General features: G+C 38.4%; 1 protein-coding gene across 4 annotated transcripts in view; it reads right to left on the reverse strand.

The window, feature by feature from the left end:
- Window positions 1-23,017, reverse strand: part of MYO1E (myosin IE) — a 112,272-nt gene that overhangs the window by 26,269 nt on the left and 62,986 nt on the right. For all 4 annotated transcript variants that reach the window (XR_003527830.1, XM_027644438.1, XM_027644437.1 and 1 more), the window contains exons 3-13: window positions 20,279-20,368; window positions 19,282-19,376; window positions 12,755-12,842; window positions 11,033-11,122; window positions 10,090-10,221; window positions 8,690-8,824; window positions 7,401-7,533; window positions 3,759-3,955; window positions 2,683-2,763; window positions 2,208-2,294; window positions 885-971 (exon numbers count right to left, since the gene is read on the reverse strand). Coding sequence is in view for 3 of the 4 variants with exons in the window: in XM_027644438.1 (XP_027500239.1) it covers window positions 885-971; window positions 2,208-2,294; window positions 2,683-2,763; window positions 3,759-3,955; window positions 7,401-7,533; window positions 8,690-8,824; window positions 10,090-10,221; window positions 11,033-11,122; window positions 12,755-12,842; window positions 19,282-19,376; window positions 20,279-20,368 (1,215 nt within the window). In the remaining variant the exon portion in view is untranslated. The remainder of the gene's footprint in view (window positions 1-884; window positions 972-2,207; window positions 2,295-2,682; window positions 2,764-3,758; window positions 3,956-7,400; window positions 7,534-8,689; window positions 8,825-10,089; window positions 10,222-11,032; window positions 11,123-12,754; window positions 12,843-19,281; window positions 19,377-20,278; window positions 20,369-23,017) is intronic.

Below are 23,017 nucleotides of genomic sequence, written 5' to 3' on the forward strand. Positions count from 1 at the left end.
CTACTTCATGTAATGATAGTGACAGTTGGAAATAATGGGGAAAACAGTGATTACTGTTGAAAAACAAAACAAAACAAAAACATCAATATTTGTTTTAAGCTTTTTTCTCATTCCACCAAAAAATAAAAAAATGTCTGAGAAAAGTATTTAAGTTCACATGCTGTAGTTTGACTAACTTAAGAGCTCAATATCTGATATTGTGACAGAAATCTTATCTTCTTCCTAGTTATCCTGATACAGAGAGGAAATGGGCAAAATCTGATGTGCATTTAAGCACAATTCACTACAGTATTTGAACTACTGTTCTGGCCTACATGAGGATAAAGAACTGGTTGAAAAACAACCTATTTCTGTCCTAAAGGACAACTCAACATTTGTTGTCATCCCAAATTAGAGCATAAAGACTTGAAACTGCAGAACATTCTGTGGAGTAAAGACACAAAACTTCCTTTATCCACAATACTTTCTCTTCACTTGTTTCTGATTGATTTGCAACAGTACCTCAAAGGAAGGTGGTGTTGTAGCTTCCCCAAACTGAAATACACCTCCCAGGCACAAAAAAAAGCATCATCTGATGTACAGTATGTCAGTAAGTTCATGATAAATTCAGGTGGATAAAATTTTATTTTCCATCATTGTATTTTTTAGTCACACATCAATCACGTAGTTCTCTTTTTGGATGGTATCTTAGATGACATATATCTTAGAGCTCTTATAAGACATCTTATGTAAGATTTATATATAGACATAGTATGACTCAGTAACTGAACAACAGTATTTGCATTTTTCCTATGAACCTTCCTTTGCAACAGCAAAGCAGTTGCCCAAACATTTTAGTGAAAAAATCTTGTTGTTTTTTCCACCTGTTTGCTCTAAATACTTACCACTTTGTTCTCTATAAGGTCACACACTATTTTGTTGTTAAAGTATTCTATTGGTGTCCATCTAATTCCTTCTTGCACATATTCTTCCTGTTAAGTAAAAAGAAAGATGCAAATATTCCTTTGCACTGCAGATGTAGCACTAGATTTACAACACACTCCACAGACACAAACTCTGCACTACTCATGTTCAGGGAGACTTGCCAAATGTATGATTGGGTGGAGGTGGGAGAAATGACCCTAATGATGGTTAAATCCAGCTCTCTGCTGCCTAAAAGATGAATCGGAATCCCACTCTTCTCCCCACACATTCCTTTGTCATTCATAGCCCTTCACTGACAAGATCAGGAATACTTCTACAGCGCATTTATTGTCAAAGCACTTTGCAAATAGTAACAAAGCTACTTTAACAGTATCTTGACAGTGTACCTAAGCCTCCACATCCCGATCGATTCTAAAAATTCCCACTGTGACAGGCACGTTGAGGATCAGACCCCCAAAACAACACATTTAGAAACGCACGTGGAACGGAGACACAGCTCAACTTGTTATTTCTGTGTGCAATTACCATAACCACAAACACATCTAGAGAGTTACTGGGCAAGAACTCACACTGAAATCGGATTAAATTGACCTGTCAGCTGCATATACACGAGTTCAGCTGCACTCTTTGCAGGTCACTGCAATGGCTGGGTAATTCCATACAAGGGCAATTGTGTGTGTGCATTCCTGAAAACCCTGGCCCAGAGCTGGTGCCAGCCCTGAGCTCACCACAGTGGCCCTGTCTCAGCTGTGTTCTGCCTGCCCTCCCAGGCAGGAGCTCACCCTCACATAAAGTGAGATTTTGCAGTAAGATCATGAGCAGAGAACTGCAAATACTTTCACAAGTATTTTTGCATTTGTTTGCAATCTATTTCATTCATATATATATATTTAAAAAAATAGAAAAGGTGTGGAGTTAATTTAGAAAAGTATTCCCAGTTAACTGTGTGTCATGTTCAAGGAAAGCACAGGGATGGAGCCAAGCTGCAGTTTTCCATCTCTGTCAGTGAGTCAGACTCTGCAGCAAGCCTGGGCAGTCATATGACTGCATGAGCACACCGTGTGGTGGACTCACTTCTGTACCACTCTGTCACACAACAAATGTCTGCAGCTGATGTGGTTCATACTTTTAGGGTCAGCCAACAACAAAGGTTGTTTTTTATTCCTTTGTCTTGGTTAACAGGGCAGATTTTACTGTTAACAGATGATGAAACCTCAATTTTTCCAACAATTGAAAAAGTAATAGCTCATTTATGAATTCAAAAATAGTAAATGTCTGGTTACCTGCTCTGCCTTCAGCGTCAGTTCAATAAAAATCTGCTGCAGTTTTTCATTAACAAAGTTGATGCAGAACTGTTCAAAACCATTTTTCTGTAGAAAAGGAAACAATTTAAAAATTAGTCTCCTGCCTTATATACAATAATTTTTAGTTCTTATGTTGGCAATAAGCTTCAAAGAAACACTGTCAGTGATAGATGGGTTGCTGACTTTATAGACATTTTGTGGAATCTCAGATCTTTCTTTTAAGATCAATGACCCCGTTTCTTTGAAGTTCCTTCAATATTTTATGTTTATTAAGTGAGACATTACCAGTGAGATCGCAATGTCCAGGAAGCTCGGTTGGGATTTTTTTTGCTTTTATTCTGGCCACAGGATGTGTTTGGGGTTTTTTTCTGGTTTGGATTTTTTCCCCCTCTAACTTACAAAAAACCTCAGCTCAGTCAGATCTGCTCAAATACCAAGTATTGCGTTGCCTTACCTGGAATATTTCAAAGCCATAAATATCAAGGACACCAATGTTATATTCTTCGTGGTCCTTCTCCATAGCCTTATTAATAGACTAATAAAACAGAAACAAAATGTACAACAAAGTGTAGTTATATATTTATATGTATTTATATTCTTAAACACTTCCATAAAAATACTGGGTTTCTTAAAAGATAACATATTTTAATTGAATATCAATATATGTAATAGGTTATTTTGCTTTCACTTTTTAATAAAGTGTTACTAACAGCTAGGAAATGAACAGTATGCTATCCTGTTTTCCAGGTCAGTGAGCCTTTGGATCTACTATTTGTAAAAATCTTTCCCTTTCAGCATAACCAGCTCAGCTGAAGAAAAGGAGCCAACAAAAAAAGAACAGCTTTCAGTCTGGTATTTGATGCATTTTGCAGATGGTACTCTGAATCTTTTTACCTTATTCTGTGTTTTTGACTGACTCTTTGCAGTGTCAGTACTGGTACAGGCACATAGTGGGAATTTCAGGGCTGCCATGATGAGGGAAACCTCTGAGACACTGGCAGTGCCACCAGGGAGGACATCTCTGCTTCATCCATCTGTGGTCAAAGGTACAGTCCTAGCCCTCCAGTCCAGCCCCAGGGCTCATTCCAAACAAGGGAGTACTTTAGCATGAAGAATGGAATTTGGCCATTGGCTCAGCTGCCACATCTGGATGCTGACAGAGCTCTTTGCAGGAGAGTGGGATGAGAGAGCAGGGGACCATAATCCACTAATTCTGCTCAACTATGTAGGACAAAGTAAGATTCTGTGCAGTATGGATGCTGACAGGGAGATGTCAGAGTATCCCAGGGGACACTCATGGCAGGAGACTGAAAACACAGCTCGTTGCTTCAAAGAATGTGTCATGTTTGCCACATCATCAGTGCCCCAGGCCTGACACATGAGGTGGGGCTCCCACTGCCCTGGGCAGGTTTAGGCAAAGAAACACACCAGGCCAAAGAAATGACAGATAAGAAAAGCACCGTAAGGAACATTCCTGCTGCACTTGTACTGGTTTTGATACTTCAGTAGAATCAAGGAAATCCAACTTACATCCACCAAGTAATCAAACACCCGGGAGTGAAGGGCCTTGGCCAGGGCATCCCTGGTGTAGCAGGCTTGTTCCACATTCAGGGTCACATGGATGGACTCAGATTTGCCTCCCCACTTGCTGTCCATCTGTCTGCTGGTCAGTTTTTCCTTCAGGCGGTCCTGGTTAATTCCCAGAAGAAAAGCAGGGAAAGCCAAAACTGCAAGAAAGATCAGGGTTGCTGGATTATGACTTACAGGCTAAATACAGAACAAAGGAAAAAAATTAACCGTATCTCTAATAACAACAAAACTCATGGGGCATGCGGCTTAAAAAGAAAAAGAGGAGGAATTTAGGTTGTCAGAATTTCCCCTATGCTCCTCAAGGACATTTTCAGCTCTTTACTTGCATGGATTTCAATTAAGATAAAAGCACCTTGAAGTAAAATAGCCAGCTATTTCTGTACCTTCAGTCCTTCAAACATGTAAGCTGCCTTAGGTCATAGTTTTGAACTATGTGGTTCAAACAAATCACTCTGGGAGAAGATGGAAATAAAACATGGAGAGCTCACACATTAAATAAAATTGACAAGTTAAAAGTTCTTTGTAAAAACATGAAATGTTTAAAGAATAAGAAAAAACAGGCTATCTGCTTCCTAATATTCTTTCCCTTTCTTCCTGTAAGTTAGGACATTGCAAAAAGTTTTCAATTGCCTTGCCATTTACTTGGTTTTATTTTTTTAATCCCTCATTCTGGAAGTACTTTACAAATTCTGTTTTCCCTTGTCTAAAAGTAAAGCACATAAATACATCTGTGCAAGAAGGAGCCACAAGTCCAGTACTCTCTGCATTCTTAGCACGTGGTGCAGATGTGAGCTGCAGGTGTCACACACCTTCAGGAATGGAAAAAGAGAAACATCTTGAAAGCATATGGAAATAGCTCCCAAGGGTAACTCCTGGAGTTGGTATTGCACCTCCACTAAACCACATAATCCTCTAACAGTGTTTCCTGCATGTTCCATTGGTTTCAGATCTACTTTACTGGTGTGAGGAGGGTGTAAAGTAATCACTAAGGCAGTGCTTTACATATCTGTATGTCACAGCACGAACTCGCTAAACACTTCAGCACGTTAATCCAAAATTATTTTTGAAATTGAAAATAACCACCAGCTCTCTGAAATCTGATTTATTACCATCAGCAAAGTGATTAAATTTACTCTAGGGTACTAGGAACCACACAGCTAACCAAAGTTGAGTCACTGGCAACATCTCTGGTAATTCACTGAGAACTCAGATGGAAGAGCACATGAAAAGGTCAATCATCATATGCTTTAAAATGGAAAAGAATGTAGGCAATTATAGACCAAATATGCTCACATATACTGTAAAGATGCCAGGAAAAGTACTTAGCCAATACTACTGGTAAGAATTTATGCAGACAGGGTAATGGTAAGAACCACCATGCATAACTCAAAGACTTCCTCCATAGTGCTAATGATTTACTGTAAGGGAAGAGTAGCTGGCCAGGACTTGATAGAACTTCACATTCTTAAGATGCCTGATTATTTTCCCTAGTTAGGGACCATAAAATTACAGTCTGGAAATTATTATAAAGCAGGATATGCATGTAATTGAAAAAAATGATCCTCAAAGACTAATCAGTAGCATTCAGTGGAAGAGTTTTAAATACACGCTGTGTAAAAAAGCCTCAGTTCACTTCATGGAGTTTTCAGGAAGTGTAAAACAACTCTTTCAATACAATGCAAGTGTAAAGAGGGATGGTTTAAATTCTTTTCTGCATCCAGGAGAGTAGTAGTAGTATTTGCTGTGATTTGCAACATGGAAGATTTAGAATAAATAAGAAGAACTTTTTTCAACTATTAACATAATCAAGAACTGTAACAGGAATCACTGCCAGCTTTAAAGACTTACTTGTCTAAATGTCTGTCAAGAACAGTCTGTATAGATTTGATTCTGACTCAGACTAAGAAATTAGAGTTTTCAGTGACCTTTGCATGTTTTTCTGCAATTGGCTGTATAGTAACAAGAACACAATTGAGCAAATTCCTAAACTTTTTATTATTTCAGACTTGCACAAAGCATAAATGATCAGTGGTCTTTCATTGTGTTCTATCTTTTGTGGCTACCCAGGCTATAAATGCTGTACTATTTAGTTGGTTAGGACAAACAGTAAACTGGGGGGAGGATTAATGGTTAAGAGAAAAGAGCCCAACTTTCATCTTTCTAATGCAGAAACTTTACTAGACATTGCTATTTCTTCTCTGGCTTCTTTAAAATCGTTATGTTTATGTATAAGTTCTATATTCATTCTACTTCTAATTTTTTTCTATGTATTATTCATACACAACTTCTGTATTTATATCCCAGTGAGCAGCAGAAACATGGTGGACATGGCTCATCGCAGAAATACATTCAGCTTTAATGATTTATTTTCAATCCATGTCTTTGCTGTTTGTTATTTTGATGCAACACACTGTCTCTTTCTCGTCTGGCTATTAAATGCCTTGATTTCATTTAAACATTAAATACTGTGATTTAAATGGAAGCACAGTAGCTCAATTGGAATCATAAAGCATATAAAAAATCCTATACTTTTCTCTGGATGCATAGAATGTCACAAAATGTTTTTCTTTGGGTTCACTTAATTTTTTTAATTTGAGAGGATAGTAAGGTTAAAAATTAATTTTTATTTCCCAATTTCTTAAAACAAATAGTAGGAGAGTACTAATACAGTTAGGTGGGTGTGAAGTTGACTGCACAAGATACTTTATTCATAACTAACCTACCAAAAACTAACCAAATGCCATTTTCCTAAACACAAGCCCATTCTGACCTAAGAGTTAAGAGAACAGACAGGTATGTATTGGGTACTGTATATGTTGTGCTTATCCATTCTGTCCTAAAACTATCAAGGTAGCATAAATCAACTTTAGATGCACGGTATAAATCATGATAAAAATGTTTAAAATGTTTAAAACCATTAATCTTCCAACATCTTGCTCCTGTGGGTTGTGCTGATATAGAGCATCATAGGGGGAGGGGTGCAAGGACAGGGCACTGTGGAAAATGAAACTGTAAAGAAATAGTAGTTGTGTCTAATAGAAAGGTATTGGTTGAGAATTTTGAGACAGGAAACATAACTGCAGTATGCAAATTCTGCATTTCAGTTCAGTTCTGGATCTCTGTTCTCAAGGCACACATACACATATGTTTGTATGCCTGGGCACCAAGTACATCCTGAGAGCAGGGATACCCTGGTACAAGCTGGTACCTGCCTTCACAGGACACTGAGGTCACACAAACCACAGAAGGAATCAGTGTTTTATCAATGTGTGCTTATGCACTGAAAGGAGCAGAGTTCAGCCTGATTGAAAGCATTTCTTGTAATGTCTGTTATATCATGCTCTAAGGTTGGAACAGGATTTCTTAAATTCAAAATGCAAAATCTTACTCCCCCTAAGTCAGTGGCATTTTACAAGATAAAAGAGGGGCCTCAGCACCGTTGGTTTTGGAAGAGACCCTAAACTGGCAGCCTTTACTCTAAGAAACGACCCACTGTGTTTGGATAAGCAGCTCTGAATGGCTGTTGTGCCATCTGGGCTTCAGCCCATTGCTGCTCCTGTAACAGTTTCCAGAGGTACTTACACTCCTCACTCTCCACTGCTGCATAGTTGCCAACTTCTTTGAAGCTGATGTTTCCCAAATGCAGAATTCCTGCCACTATCTGCAGTACCAAATTCTGTTCCTCTCCAAAGATCCCAATCACACTCATTGCATGCTGGGAAGAAAAACAAACAAAAAAAATGGAATAAAATACTCCTGTCTTAGAAATTTTTTTTTTTAAATTTTGATGATAAAAACTAGAGCTTTTCAAAGCAGTCCAAATTCCTAAGGCAACCAAATTTCATTGCAGCCTGCCCTGAAGTTCCAGAAGATACCAGATGTCCTACTTCAGCATTCTTGTATTTTTTTTTAATTAAATACAGAAGCATCTACACTGCTTAGAAGATGTATTAACAAAATAAATTCTGGAAAAAAATAAAATTATTAAAAAACAAACACCTGCTCTTAAGTGTCACACAGCTTCACTGCAAAATGGAAATAATGAATCTAAAAGACAATGATATTATTCCTTCTACACAGACAGTTTATCCTCTGAGACACTAAGAACTGTTAAGCTGTGCTGAATAACTCTAAAAAGCAGCACAGTGTCTGTCTTGGGCTGTGAATTTCAGTCACTTAGTAGAAAATAATCCAAGTCAACACTGGGGTTTGGAGTTCAGAGTATAACCTAGAGAATGTCTTCTCAGGTGCCTGTTTTTCTAAAATACCAGATGAGCTAGAATACAATAGTAACAATTATTTTTTTTAGGCCTTTAAATTACATATATAACACGAGTATAAATGTGTTACCACCCTTATTTTAAAAAGTAAATTACTAATAACAGGAGATCAACAAGTTGACAGGTCACACAATGAACTGGCAACAGCACTGAATAAAGATCCCTGATCTGTGCTTTCACAGTCCCTGTCTCCAGCTTTTCAGCCACACTGTTGTAAATAAACATGAAAGGTCAGTCAGTTCTAAGAATTCAGCTAAAACAGGGTACATTTTATATTTTCTTCTAATGGAAGTCCCTCACTGTGTTTGCACTCCCACATTTTTCATACTGTAGATTATCTGCACCAAATTAAATTTCGTTAACTTTGCACCCTTGTGAAATAGAACAATCTGAAACACAAAACGCCTTTCTATAAAAGCTGTCTGTCTTCAAGGTAAACATATCTCTCCCTCAGGGCAAAATACAATTACAATGAGTTGTACCTACATTAATTTCTCATTCCCACATTAATACATCAATGTCTTTGCTACAGATGGACAGAGAAATGAACATACATCCATCACTATGCAAATCATACAGCAAAGAACTCACCAGTGTTTCTTGGAAGTCTGATTTGTCATTGATGTCATCGACTTTGTAGGACCCAGAGAGATTCAGATAGTAATAGTAGTCCATGCTGGTAATGCCAAGAACGCTTTTTTGTTCTGAGGAGGCCCCTTCAATCAGCTGCAGAATAAAAATCTCCAAATTAGGTATCATACAACAATCTTCAGCAGAGCTGAGGCAGGTCAGAAACAGGTGACTGAGCCTGAAATTACTGGGAGAGGTATGGCTAGTGTTGTGCCAGGTATGTATCCTTCCTGAGTTCTGGTAATTGTTTAATCCAAAAGACCAGATTTTCAATCCTGTTCCCAGGAATGGTTTAATTCTAAGTTCCACATCTAATAAAAAGCAAAAAATATGACTGACTTGAATGCCTTCCATTATCTCTACCTCAAAAAGAACAGGCAAAGTGGGTTTTCCAATCTACAATGTATTACCTAAATCCTTGGGAGCGATGAGTTTTCCAGGCCTACTGCAAGGCAGGCAGAGTTGAAAGTATCCTAAGGAAGCACTATCTGTGACTCATTGTGAGGACAAGCACCCTTTGTGCTCCTCAGAACTTTGTAAAGTCCACCCAGTTGTGCACTGGAAGTGTTGCACTGCAACAGGAAGGAATGACCCAATCTCAAAACAGAACTGTCAAAACCCCATGGTCTTTTAACTCCTGTGTCAAAAAGCCTCTCCAAGCCCCAGGAAAACCAGCAGGACAGAGCAAATTGTTCATCCTCCCCAGAAGAGGAGAACACAACTCCTGGAGCAATTCCAGTTCCAACTCAGCCTTCCACCCTGGCAATGGCACTTCAGCTTTCTGTGAAGCTGCTCCCAGACCCTTCCAATGCACTGGCTTTGTCCCCAGATCTGCAGAGCTTGATCAACAGCGCTTGAGCAGGTAAGGACTGTGCATGTCCAGGACCAGTGAAGGTCAGCAAAGCCTTTTGAAACACAAAAAACAGGGATACTTGGTGGGTTCAACAAACAGTATTGACCCGAATGTCCCAAAATCTTAACTGAGAATCAAATATCTCTCTGTCTATATATATAAACTGGCCTCTCTATATATACATATACGCCAGCTTAAAAAGAAATCTGCTGAAAAGTTCCCATTTTCTATTATATTCTGCTAGACTTCTCCATATGGGAGTTCACAACGAATTTCCAAGCAAGGCCTTTGAAATGATGAAGTACTTTTGTTCTGGAGCTGAAAGGCAGCCAGGAAGGTCTGTGTCAAGTGGTGTCCTAACATGCCATGGAGCTTCCCAGCAGTGTCAGGTTACCTCTGGGAGTGTGTACTCAGTAACATCACTGCTCCGAGAATGACTTTTCAATCAAAAGGAAAAACGGGTCCCGGATACTTTAAATAACTCAAAAAGGATCTATACCCTTCTGACCTGGTAAAAAATGTGAAAACTCCTCTCTCCAGGATTCCTCATTACAACTCGAGATTTTTCCAGTAGGAAGTTGGAGATTTTCCCTCCGTCTGGTTCTCCACCTGGGCTAAACTGTATTTCAAAGTATTTCCCCTGCAATAAATAATTAAAGCTGTTAAAGGATTAGTAAAAGCAAATTTGAAATCCTGCATTTCTATTGTATCCCAAGCAAGGTAACTGGGATACTTCTCTTTTATGGATGCAGTGGCACAGCCGCCTCAAGGTACAAGCCAAGTTTAGATTCATGAACCATCATATATCTTTCATTCTGCATTTACACAGCTCCAGACTGGGGACAATTCATCATGTGTTAATGCAAATGTAGAGAGGAGGTCAGTGGTTTCTTTTCACTGCTGAGAATCTTGCTTAGTATAAAGGAAACCATAAGGCTCATCTATACAGCAAGTCAATTTAACAGATTTACAACCAACAGCAAACTGTGCTCTGCTTGGCAGCAAGGTGAAGCCACAATCTCCTGCTTTCAGGGAGACATTAACTGCATCAACACTCACCTTAACAGAGGAACACATCTCAGATTTTTAAAGCCAGTGTGTAACTTTCCCAAACAGAACCCACAGTATGTCATCAAGTGAACAGTCACTGCACAATATTATCTTGACTGTTTTACAATGACAGACTAAAGGCAATTCCTGCCTACAGCCCCCATGTATTAGTAAAGGCTGCAGATTCGGTATTTTATAAACTGTGACCAGTACATACTGTAAGAGAAAAAAGTATGCAACCTATACAGCATGAAACAGAAGCCTCTTGACATCTACTTTGCTTTATATTTTGTTAAGATTTACCTCACCTGTAGTCAATTTACATTATGCTCCTGAACACTGCCTCTGTAACAGCACAGAGGTTGGAAGAATAAAGTAACATCTAGGGGTGAGGGACTTACAAATCTGCTGGAGTTGTTGTTCCGTACAGTTTTGGCATTCCCAAAAGCCTCCAGTAAAGGGTTGGACTGTAGAATAATATCTTTAACATGCTAAAATTTTAGGAAACAAGAGAAATACAAATTCAGAAATAGACATTTTTAAACTTCTTAGAGATTTTCTAAAACAAACCCCATGGTATCTAAATTATATATTAAAAAGGTAAGAAATCCTCCATCTGTAAAAATCCTCTTGATCAGATAAGGAGTAGAATCTAACCATTTTTTTTCAGAGCTTCTAGTTTCTACTTTCTGAGGAAAATCCTACAAAACTGAACAAAATGCTTGAGGGTAAAACCTGGTTCTTCTGTTCATTGTTCTGCCAAGCAACACAGCCAATAAACTGATCTGTTTTTTCCATCTTCTTCATTTTAAACCACTTCCTTCTTCGACAGGAGATTTTAAATCTTTTTGAGGGTCTGGATCCACAACCAAAGAAGTCACAGCAGCATGACATTTAGGAATCTGCAAGTGCTTCAGCAATCTGTTTTGGGATCAATGATGCTGCTACCTAGCTGCCCTAGAAAGCAATATAATGTGTTACTATTGTCTCTGTATCAGATCCTAGGAGCTGGAAATATGGAGAAAACATCAGCTTTGGAAAAAACCCCAATGCATGCTGGGTTGTGAAAAGAAGATGGAATTTTATTTCAAAAGAAATGCTCAAGGCAACTTACCAACTTCATCAACTCTTACTCTGTCATGACTAAGAGCATTTTTTAATTTCGTACAAAAAGCTGGAATATTTTAAATAAAACAAAATATTTACTTCTAAACTATGATTATATTTATTCCAAAAATAACACAGTGCATACTTTCTCTGGATCATTCTCTTGGTTACTGAATTTCTCTCTGCAATGTTCCCAGCATCACTGCTGCGCAAAACTAAGCAGAAAGAACACACTCAGCATCAGAGACTGCAAATAAAGCAAAAGTCACAGAAAGCACTCAAGAACAGTGGACTGGTAAAAGCAGTCATTACCTACCTACCACTGCCTGCCAGTCCAGGAGTAACATCATAATGTCATTAAGGGAATTTTTATGGCTAATTCACTCAATTAGCTTTAGGTTCCTAGGTTTTGATAGGTAGAGCAGACATCAGTAGCATAGTTACTAATAAAAGCACCATTTTTTGTTTCAGATAGCTTTCAGACACTCCAAGTTTGCCTAGATAACCTCATAAAAAAAGATGATGTTCTTGCTGTGGCTCTTTGATGTACACACATCAATGAGAAATGCAAAGGAAGTAATAAAAACCCAAAAAGCCAGTTCAGTTTTCAATAAAATGCCAACACAGGAGGAAAAAATCCACACATCTATTAAAAGAAGATTGGTTGTTGTTCTTAATCTGGTTAAGAACAATAATTAAATTACCTTTTACCACTTAACTGAAAAAAAAATAAAGCTTGTAGGTGTAATTCAGCATGAGAGCTACACCACTTCTAGCAGAGCTGGCTCTGGGTCTGGGGTTCTCACTCCCAGGGCTCCCACCCCAGGCATCCACGGGAGCAGCACTGGCCACTTCAGGTGTCTCTGCTTTGGGTGCTGGGATGTATTTCCAGCCACTCACCCACAATTTTCCAGGGTCATGTGCCTCTTATCTGCCAAGACATCCTTTGTCATTCCCCCTCTGAGGCCAATCTTTAGACTATGCTTATGCTTCAGTACTACTCTGTCTCAACTCACCTGTACTTTAGGGCCACCTCCTGAAATTTTAGAGATATAACTCATGATATATTTAGCAGCTACAGTCTTTCCAGCACCACTTTCTCCACTACAGAAAAAGAAACACAAAAATATATGTTAGCTTTTAAGTAACTCTAGAATGGAGTAATTTGAGGTTCAGCTTGTCGAATCAAGGCCAGGTACCTTAACAACAGAAACCATATTTACACTGGGTAAACTGGTAATACACAGACTGTGATACAGTGTTGTAGAAGGGTACTTAGATATGTTTGTGAATACAAAATTCTGAATATATCATCTTGCACATCAGAATCTCTGGGGGACTCCAGAGTCAGAAAACTGTAAATTGAGAAACATCTACTTAAACCAAGATGCTCGAAAGAGAATGTGTGTGCTAAGAATTCAATTCCCATCTAAATTTAGTGGGATTTCAGATCTTAACACAAAAACTAATTTGAAAATCCAAGCTGTGAATGCCATGCCAGATACCTACTTCATTTTAGGGGTCTTTTGTTTTAGGTGTTCCTGAATGAAATAATGAGGCATTATTAATCACATCCTGAATGACGGAAGAACTGCCTTCCTGTTCCTATGCCTCTTGACACAGGGTACAAGAAGTCTTAATAGTCCATACTAGGTTTCACAATTCCTTCCTTCCTTTATAATATTTCACTTCGATGGTGAATAATGTTTACAACATGAGTAGCTTTGCCTTCTTGCAATCAGTAAGCTTCTCAAAAGGGAAAGAAGACCGGCATGGCAGACAATCCAACCTCACACTTTACTTCATCCCTTGGAGGTTCATTTCAACAAAATTCCTCCAGACTTATATAAATCTTGGTGCAAGTCAGCTTTGACCTTAATGAATTTACCACGACCTGGATAACTATACCAACAAAACCACCCCAGTGCATGGGTGTTGTTTCAGTGTCAGCTTCAATGTTTCAAAGACAGCTGAAAGAGTTTTTTCTTGTGTGAAAATCTGTGCTGTCTTTAAGTCCTTGAATAGTTTCAGTGGAAGTTGTTGACTCTTCCATCCTGTGCCTATTTGTTCCTGGATGTGGATCAAATGCATATCTTTTCCTGCACAAATTTGAGCTGTGTCTGCCAGAGAAACATCAGCGTGTCCTGCCCAGGAAAAGGACTCGCCGAGAATGAACAACTCAGAGCTCCTTATCAACATGAGTAATAGAGACATTTCCAAAGGTTTAATTCTGGAAAAACTCCCCAAACTGCCAAGCTGCAAATATCATTTCACATCTTTAAAGCTTCCAAATGGTACAGAAATACTGAAAGGTTTTTTAGAATTATTTTCCCAGAAATGTTTTCCTGCTTTTGTCTTCTCCCGATGGCAGTTTTACAGAGCAAACTGAAAACTTGAAAAGATGAAAAAGTACTTCTTCATCATCCATCTGTGAAGTGCAGACCACGAATACTATTATTCTTCCAAGTCACCTTTTCCCAGACACAAAGAAGAAAGTCTGTATCTACTACATTCACGAGGGTAGAGTTGGCTGAATGGCAAACTGGTTTTAGAAGTTCAAAACAGCAATATTTCAACAATTAAAACTACATTTCTTGAAAATTTGCTCGTAGTAGATTTGCTCATCCTGTTGTAAAACCAAACAAACCATTTGAGACCCAATCATACTCTGAGCTTACATGTGCAGTTTCCAAATGAATACAGAGGGAGATCTGAGGCCAAACACTGAATGAATTTGATCAGGTGTTATTTAGCACACAGTAAAAACATTACACTTTTCTGTAAGATCTTCTTTGATGCATCAATTATCCTTCTTCTCCTCGATCAAATTAAGTGTGGCTTGTATTTCTCATTCCACAGTGTGTGCCACAGAACTGACCTGCAGGAATATAACTCCCTTTTATTGTCTCTGCTTCGAGGTAAGTGGGCCCTTCTATTAAATTAACTTGGCTGAAAGGATTGCCTTCCAGAGTTTGCTTTAGATTTATGAATGTAGATTTATGCACTGTTTTTCAGTTTTATGTCTTTATTGATCAAAGACCAGCAAATTGCTCCAATTAAAGTAGAATAAAACAAGATGATGCATTATTTATGAACCAAAGTAGCTTTATCTGATGGGATGGCATCCTGCCCCTAGTAAAGCTCAGTTATTAATTTTTCGTATATACCTTACTGCTCCTGCTGCTATTAACACTATTTTAAGTGTGTTGAAGTACAAAGGTTTTTAAAGGTTGAAAAAATTCTTTTAATGGCTTAAAGTGGATTGTGATATTGACAATTTTCTCAGAGACTTTTCTTGCTAAAAGTAAAAACATCCCCTAGTTTCAATCACTAACAAAACCCATAATGTTTTGAAAGACACAATGTTTCTTCTAGCATTATCTGCCACTTCAGAAAAACGACAATTTGTTCCACAAAGTCAATTAATGCTTAGTTGAAATCAGAGTAAGGCTACAAATGCAGAGGGAAAATTTTTTGCTCCTTGCTTCCTTCCCAGAGGAAATACAATCAATGATTAGAGAAGCAAGATCTGATATGTAGCATCATTCTTCTCTCTAAAATTAATTTTCTGAGTGATATTTAATACAGTATCCCTGGCTGCAGAACAATACAAGTGATGCTTATCTACACTGCCAGGACAATGCAGAAATTTTAAGAACAAATATTTATAAAGACCTCCTGGATCTGCCAGTTAAGAACACTGTATATGTAAAATACTCTGATGTGTTTGGATAAGCTTTTTAGTTTGTTTACATAGAAAATTTACTTTCTTTATGTTCAGAGAAAGCACAGCAGTATAACTACAGTGAAATATTTTTCCCTTCTGCATCAGAGCTTTTACCTAACTTTTCCTCTTGGGTTAGGCTTCTATCACTTCCTCATTAAAACTGAACCATATTTCCAGTTAAGATTCTCTACAGATGTTTTAGAATGATCAGTCATTTGAGTCTTCTGGAAAGCTCAGATACAAAAGCTGACTAGAAATCTCATATGAAATTTTGAACTTCATAGACTGAAGCTAGACATGAGCTGTTCACTAAAAACAGCCAGGGTGGTAAATGATCTTTTTATTAATGTATATTTGTATTACCTAAGATGTATTGTCTTTTCAGGTGTGCAGTCACCATACATTGCTTTCCTGTACTCAGAGGTTGCTACACAAATGTAAAATGTAAACTAAAATTACAAATAAGAAAAACTGCTTTAAAGCAATGGCAACATCTCCTGACAGAGGTCAGAGAGTCAAAGTGCAAATAAAGTCCTCAGCTTTATAGAAAGGTAAAACCTTAAGAACATTCTGAAGAAACACATTTTTTGCTACATAATAGAAAAATACTAATCATAACCTCCACTCTCTTAATTAAAGGACAGTGACAGTCCAGAAGGAATTAAAAGCCACAAGAGACAACCCTTCATAATTAAAATCTTGACTGAACAACTCCTTGTGGATAGCCTGGAAGGGTTGTCGTGTCACATGGGGAAGAAATGCCAACAGTCTGTTGTAGAAGACACCTATGAGTTCAGTTCAAGAAAGGCTTAAATTAAATATCTCAGTAAAACATAAACTCAATGAGAAATCAAAGTCCAGTGTAACTGCTATGAGTGAACTTCTCTGTAATTCTGCCCAGTGCAAACAAAACTAGGGAAGAGTTATGGGCCCTGCTCCCTCCTCCCACCTGAGCACACCCTGCACCTGCACTGAGCCAGGACCCAGCCCATGAATAACCTCACTGTTTACTCTGAACAGCCATGCAAAACAGGTCCCAGCTCCTCAGCTCTAATTACACGTGTGCACATGGAATTACCTTAACACATATGCATATATGCTGAAATTACTCAGCTAATGAAAAAGGTTTCCCCGGCCCTAGAAAGGTTGTTTGGTAACAGGTTTTCTTTTTGACTTAGTATTGTCATATGAAAAGAGATTATTTTTGGTTGCTACCAATTCAGCCTTTCAGAGAACCATATGTCATTTTGGAGATGCCTTCCCAGTTCATTCACTGACTTTCTGAAGAGGATGAGTTTTTTTCTGTCAGTGTCTAAATGCATTATTTGGAATTAATGTCCTGGCAAAATTCCTGACTACAGCAGGGACCTTCCTTCATCTGCCTGGAAACACATGTCTGGTGTGTAGGAAGGCATGTCCCCTCTCAGGTCTGGAGGCTGATGCCACAGGTGCCCCAAACCACAAGGCAGGGACACACAGGAGTGTCCCAACCCCTTCCCCACCATCCTGGTGTCTCCATTCCTGAGGTTCCATGTGCACCATAAGCCAGACGGAGTCTTTTTGATCTGACTGTGAATAGGTCCAGTCTATGCCTTATTTCTTACCTTCTCTCTTTGCAAACCTTTCTTTGGGGGGAAATCTGCCATTTTGAGAGGGAAAAAGAAGGAAAAACCTGGGTGCTAGATTGCTCTGTTCCTCCTGTTCCACCAGGGACTTTCAGTGAAGTCACTCCAAAATTCAATCCGGTTATGAAGTAGAGAAGCAAACAGCACCTCCTAATAACCACATTGTTATCATCACTCATCTTTCACAGGAGAAATTTTTACAGCAAAACCGACATTTCAGTGAAGTGCCAAGGTTCACTTGGAACTGGCTCAGGCTCAGCAGGCTGCTGTGGAACGGACGACAGACACAACTGAATCTCAATTTTTTGAGACTCACCAGTGTAGGAGAAGAAGCAGTAAAGTCCCTGGCAGCTATTAAGTGAAAGCAATGGAGTGGTAGTAGACAAAAAGCCAACTAGAACATCCATTTCACTCAAGAGCTGCAGCAACGTGGGAGCTCCTGCTCTGTCAGCAATTTTAGTGCCTTCTGATCTACACAATAAAACAACGTAGCAAACAAATCACAAACTTCAACAAACTTCATTCTTAAGTCAGCTCAAGTCGACAAAAATAGTGATGACATTAAATCAGAAAATGTAGGATGTATCTAAACAGTTTAAATCAAACGTGGTCCAAATTATTAAAATATCAACCAAGCAAAATCAATTTTGTGAGCAGCCAAGTTACTTGATTTCATAAAAATAATTTCTAAGTGTCCTGAAAGATCAAATACCATTACGAAAACTACCTATAAGTCTAGTCTGCAGTTTTTACAGTGTTTGTAGTAAGAATAATCAAAGGAAAAATAAATGTGTATAAAGGAAAACAACCTCTCTGAAATGTCCCTGGCCAACATGATTTTTCTTGGTTCAGTTTCCCCATAGGTTTCAATTAACTCCTGTAGATTTTGAATAGGCTGTGCACACACTGAGAGAGATTTCACTCTGCACATACAAAATGCACATTCCAAAGAGCACATCACCCATCATTCAAGCACAAGAATTCTCACGTGAAACTAAAACTGTGAGTCTGTATCTCAGAGCTGCATCTCAGCTCTCTGAAAATGTGGTTGCACTCATGGCACTTTGGGTTGCTAATAGCACAGGATCAAAAAATAGGGTTTTTAATCACAATTTACTACAGTTCAAAGGCTTTCTCTAAAAATTCATCTTCTTGTGAAACATCTCAGTCTCTGGGATTGTTGCTTTGTACAAAAGGTAAAGTAAATTCCAGTTTTACCCATTCCTAACAGGTCTCAATTTGACTACACGTGACCAGTAAACTTCAGCACAGGAACAGTTTTCCAAAGACAAGGACTTAGCTCAGGGAACAATTCAGTGACAGGAATGAGAGCTCTGGGCTTTTTGTTTCACGTGGCACCGTGCTGCAGGCAGGGGCCCTCAGAGGAACAGAGCTCAGTGTTGCAAACAGTTCACACCCAATTTACACCACATGTAAAATCACTGCACAGCCCCTGGGACACATCACCTGCCTTGGGAGCAAAGCTGCAGGTGAAGAGTATCCCCAGGGGTTCCACGGGGAACCTGGGAACCTCCTGTGCAGGAAGGGAAGTCAGGAAAGGCACCCTGTACCAGCTCCAGCATCCTGCAGTTCTTGCTCTCCACACATTATCTTTTATCATACACCATCCATAAAACCCACAGATGAGAACAAAGTGTAACTCTGGTCCCAAAAATTCACTTTGATTGTCACTTAAATAATGCCTGTCATTGACAAAAGTTGAGTAATAATTCTGCAGTGAATTCCCTCAGCCTAATAATTAAAATAGATTAACAGTGAAGACAAAATTAATTTTCCAGTATCTCTCTCCTCCTTTTGTCTCTGACTGAACACAAGCAAAATTCCAAAAGGAACAAAAGCCCATGGTAAATGCAGTCCATGTGGGATTGCTGGATTTAACAGTATCTGTGGCTGCTGCAGTTGTTAATCCATCTCTCTCATGCAGTCATTCAAACTATTGCAGTTTTGGCATTGGACTATGTGAGTAAGAGATTTCTTGTGGTTAAACTATCATCAGGATTTTACTGGAAAACAAAAAGGAGAGTCAGAAAGTACTTGGCTACCCTAGAAAATCCCAAAATATGAACACGGACACAGAAGATTTTTAATGATATAATAAAACTTTTCTGCTTCTTGACATCAAAACACCAAAAGAAAACGATAAAATGTTTTTTACAGATCTTTTTCTTACCTAATAATGACACACTGATTTTCTCTGTCAATAATCATGTTTCTGTACATGCTGTCTGCAAGAGCATAAATATGTGGTGGGTTTTCATACTGTGCCTAGGAGAGAAAATAGGGAATAATTTTTCAACACAGTATTAAACAATGCAGAAAAGGCAAAACAAATTTCTATTTAAATTGGAAGAATTATTTTCCTGGAAAAACAATTCTGAATCCCACTCTGTACTGAATTTTCTCCAGGAATTTTTTGTACATTTAATAAAAGCAAACCAAAGTCTCTGGGCTTTGTTAGTGATCTTTCTCTCATCCATAATTTTCTCCTAAACTATTGTAAACATCCTGTTCTAAAAATGGCCTGTGCTGGAAATATATTACTTGTCCAAGAGAAACTCCCATAATTTAAGCCTATTCCACCAGTGGTCATGTGCTGACAACATTCTGCCTAGAGCAGAACCCAGAGCCTGGTGCTGGGTGTCCCATTTTCAGCCCATTCAAACCAGTTTCCCCCATCTATGGACATGCCCAACTCCAGCAGGGCAGGCAACTCAATTTTAAGTTCCCCGATGTTCTTGTGCTGACTTGATCTTCAAACTGTATTTTCAAAAGCAGCATCTAATTTTAGCATCTCAAGCTCTTTATTGTTCCTGAGAGTTGTCAAGCCATGGTCTCCAAATCCACTAATGGCCATTTTGCATCCTGCACCACACTTTAGGCTTATGAGGGCTTAAAAACTGCCTTTGCAAGAGCAGGGACATGTCAAGGAGAGATACCTGATATGGATTAGAGCTGATCAATATAAGGATTTTCTTGAAATACTAATCTTACGTGCCAGGGAGTTCACTTTGAAGACTCAGGATATGATAATGGATATCTGCCAAGTTCTGCCAGGCCAGTACAATGCTACCAAACCCCAGAAATAAATGCTTCCAAGTGTTAAACTATGTAGACCAGCATTTCCAAGCCCCTGAATACTGCATTACATTTTATACTCCTTTACTTACTGCTCCTTGGTACATTTCAATTTCCTTTTCCCCAAAGTATGGCATTTGCTTGAAAGGATTCACAGAGATTAAAACAGAGCCAATATATGTCTGCATTCAGAAGAAGTTAAGGTTAACTGGTTTCATAAAGTATTATCTCACTAGTAGTGACAAAATAACTTTGCCACCTATTACATAATACAGCACAGCTTCAAATAATAGTAAAAAACTCCACAGCTTACAACAATTGTTAATAAAAAACAAATTAGCAGGCTTACAAGAACAAAACCATATAATTCAATGGCATATTTTTATATCATCAAAATATTTATTTTAGGACAAGTTAAGCACAGAAACATGTATTGAAGACCCAAACAGGACTTGAATAAAAATACAGAAAGGAAATTGCATATTTAAACTGAGTAACTAAAACTCTGTAACTGAGAAGGTTGCATTGTAAGTAGTAGAAAATATTAGTTTGACCTTTGCAGAATTTAGTGCAGTGACACAGTGTGATCTCACAGACACACTGCTGAGCAAGCACAGTCGGGGGGAAACGGCCACTGCTGAGCTAAATCAGACAATTACTCAGCTGCCTGTGCTGTGGGGAGCTCAGGGAATGAGGTAATTCAGTGTGTGGTGTTATTTTATGAGGGTAACTATGACAAGTCCTCAGCAGTTCTCTCCTGCAGGCTGCCCCATTCACAGACACTTAAATTTCAAACCATTATTAGCTTTTCGGCTACATTTTCAATATAGTATTTCACTATTCTGCATTCAGTTACAGGTCTCTGCATTTACAAAATACTTTAGAAACCTCTGGAACTTTAGAAACTTTAGATACCTCTGCAACCTCTGGAGTTGTAGTGCACATAGAGGAAGCAACTGATGGTACTTCTCAGGCACGTACAGTAGTGTCAGGATCATTTTCTCTGAGCTGGGAGTTAGCAGTGTCCCCACACCAGTGAGCCCAAAATGTTGTAGTGTAGGTTTCATTTAACAACCTGGAATTGCTCATAGGCAAACTTGCTATCTAAGCTTTACAAAAGTAAGAAAATTAACACATTTATCCTGCTGAATTGTCCTGTCTAAGAATCTATTATCGTGGTGCCACAGCACAAAAGGTGATGTGCTAGAGAAGAAGCATAAACTCAATGAACATCATTTCTGTAATACTAAATTGAAATGCATTCTTCATGCATTTTTAATTTAATTCAAAAGGAGTGACAACATCTGGGCCTCAAATATAACAAATCAATCCCTCATTGTGTCAGTATAAACACTCAAAGTGACAGTTTTCTGTTGGTAAACAATGCCAGCATTTTCTGGGGTGATTCGGTCATCTCTGTGCAATGTAGCACTGAGAAATGTTCATTCATGGTGGACACACAAACAACTGAAACATTCAAGAGATGATCTTCATTTTAGAATGAAAAGCCTTTGCAGAACTGCAAAAGGAGTCTTTCTCCCTACACAAGGGACAACTCTGATCCCCCTGTGTGACCCACCCTTAGAAAACATACTTATTCCTGCTTCAGTGAAAGATCACCTTCGTGTCAATCTATTTTCATAAGAAAAAAACACAAACCCATTTCTTCAGCACAGAGAATGGAAGCCTTTGTGAATGCACTGCATGGAAGATGCAGCATTCCATGAGGACAAAAGCACCCGTGTTGGTATTAGGAAGAATTCTATAGCTTGTCCCAGTACTACAGTTTGGCAAACACTGTGCAACCTCATCATGTTTCTATAAGGCAAATTTAATAATAGTGTGGTACTTCATCGACCAGAGGATCCAAACCCATGCCCACACACATTTTAGAAACCTCTGTAGTTTGGGATGGAAATGGCAACACAACTGCAACACAAATTTTCCTTTATCAGTCCTTGCTAAATTGTGCTGCTAGGTAGCTCCTGACCATCTGAACATATGAAAGAAGCCAGGAGATGCTAAGATGCTACATTTCCTTCCCTTTCTGCTAAAAAATGTTAAACTCATCAAGGAAACTATTCCCCGGATACAACTAGTAAGTATTAAAACCTGATTACAGCAAGATAAGTAACAGTATAACTTTCTAGTCCATAATCATTGACTAGTGTTTACCAAATTCATTACTGCAGCTCATGTTACACTGTGAAAGCTGAAAAGGAAACAGTGACTATTCTTATCTCAAGGAATTGGTTTCATATGAATTTTTTTTTTAAAAGGCAAACCTTGGGTGCTGAAGTCTGTTTTCCTTGTTAGGTTATATGGTCAGGTATTTAAATCTTTCACATTTTCCTTCATCACAGAAAAAAAAATTTAGGTGAGAACACTGAAGATTTACAGATATTGACATGTTCACCTGTTTCCATCAGCAATATTAACAGTATTCACAGATTCACAGTATTAACAATTCCAGATTAAGTTGTAAATGGGGTTATGCCATAGAAGAAATGCTATTTTGAAAGCATTAGAATTTTGGAGCTATAGAAGATAACATGATATCAAGAAATGTATATACACCTTAAACCTATTAATTCTTGCTCTAAGAAGAAGCATTACTAGAGTAGACTTCAGGGGTCATGTACATATATAAATACATATTTTATATATATTTATAAAAAAATATATGAAGGTACAGGCCTATCTTCAATGTTGACAAGAACAAAATTCAAATATCAAAAAGAATACCTTAAAATAATTTTTGTGATCTTATTTTCAACCGTCATAATTAGCTCACTTGACAAAGCACTTTGCTTTATCTCAGGTGAACTGTC

This window comes from Corapipo altera, unplaced genomic scaffold, assembly GCF_003945725.1.
Source record: "Corapipo altera isolate COAL_440 unplaced genomic scaffold, ASM394572v1 50, whole genome shotgun sequence".
Classification (NCBI taxonomy): domain Eukaryota; kingdom Metazoa; phylum Chordata; class Aves; order Passeriformes; family Pipridae; genus Corapipo; species Corapipo altera.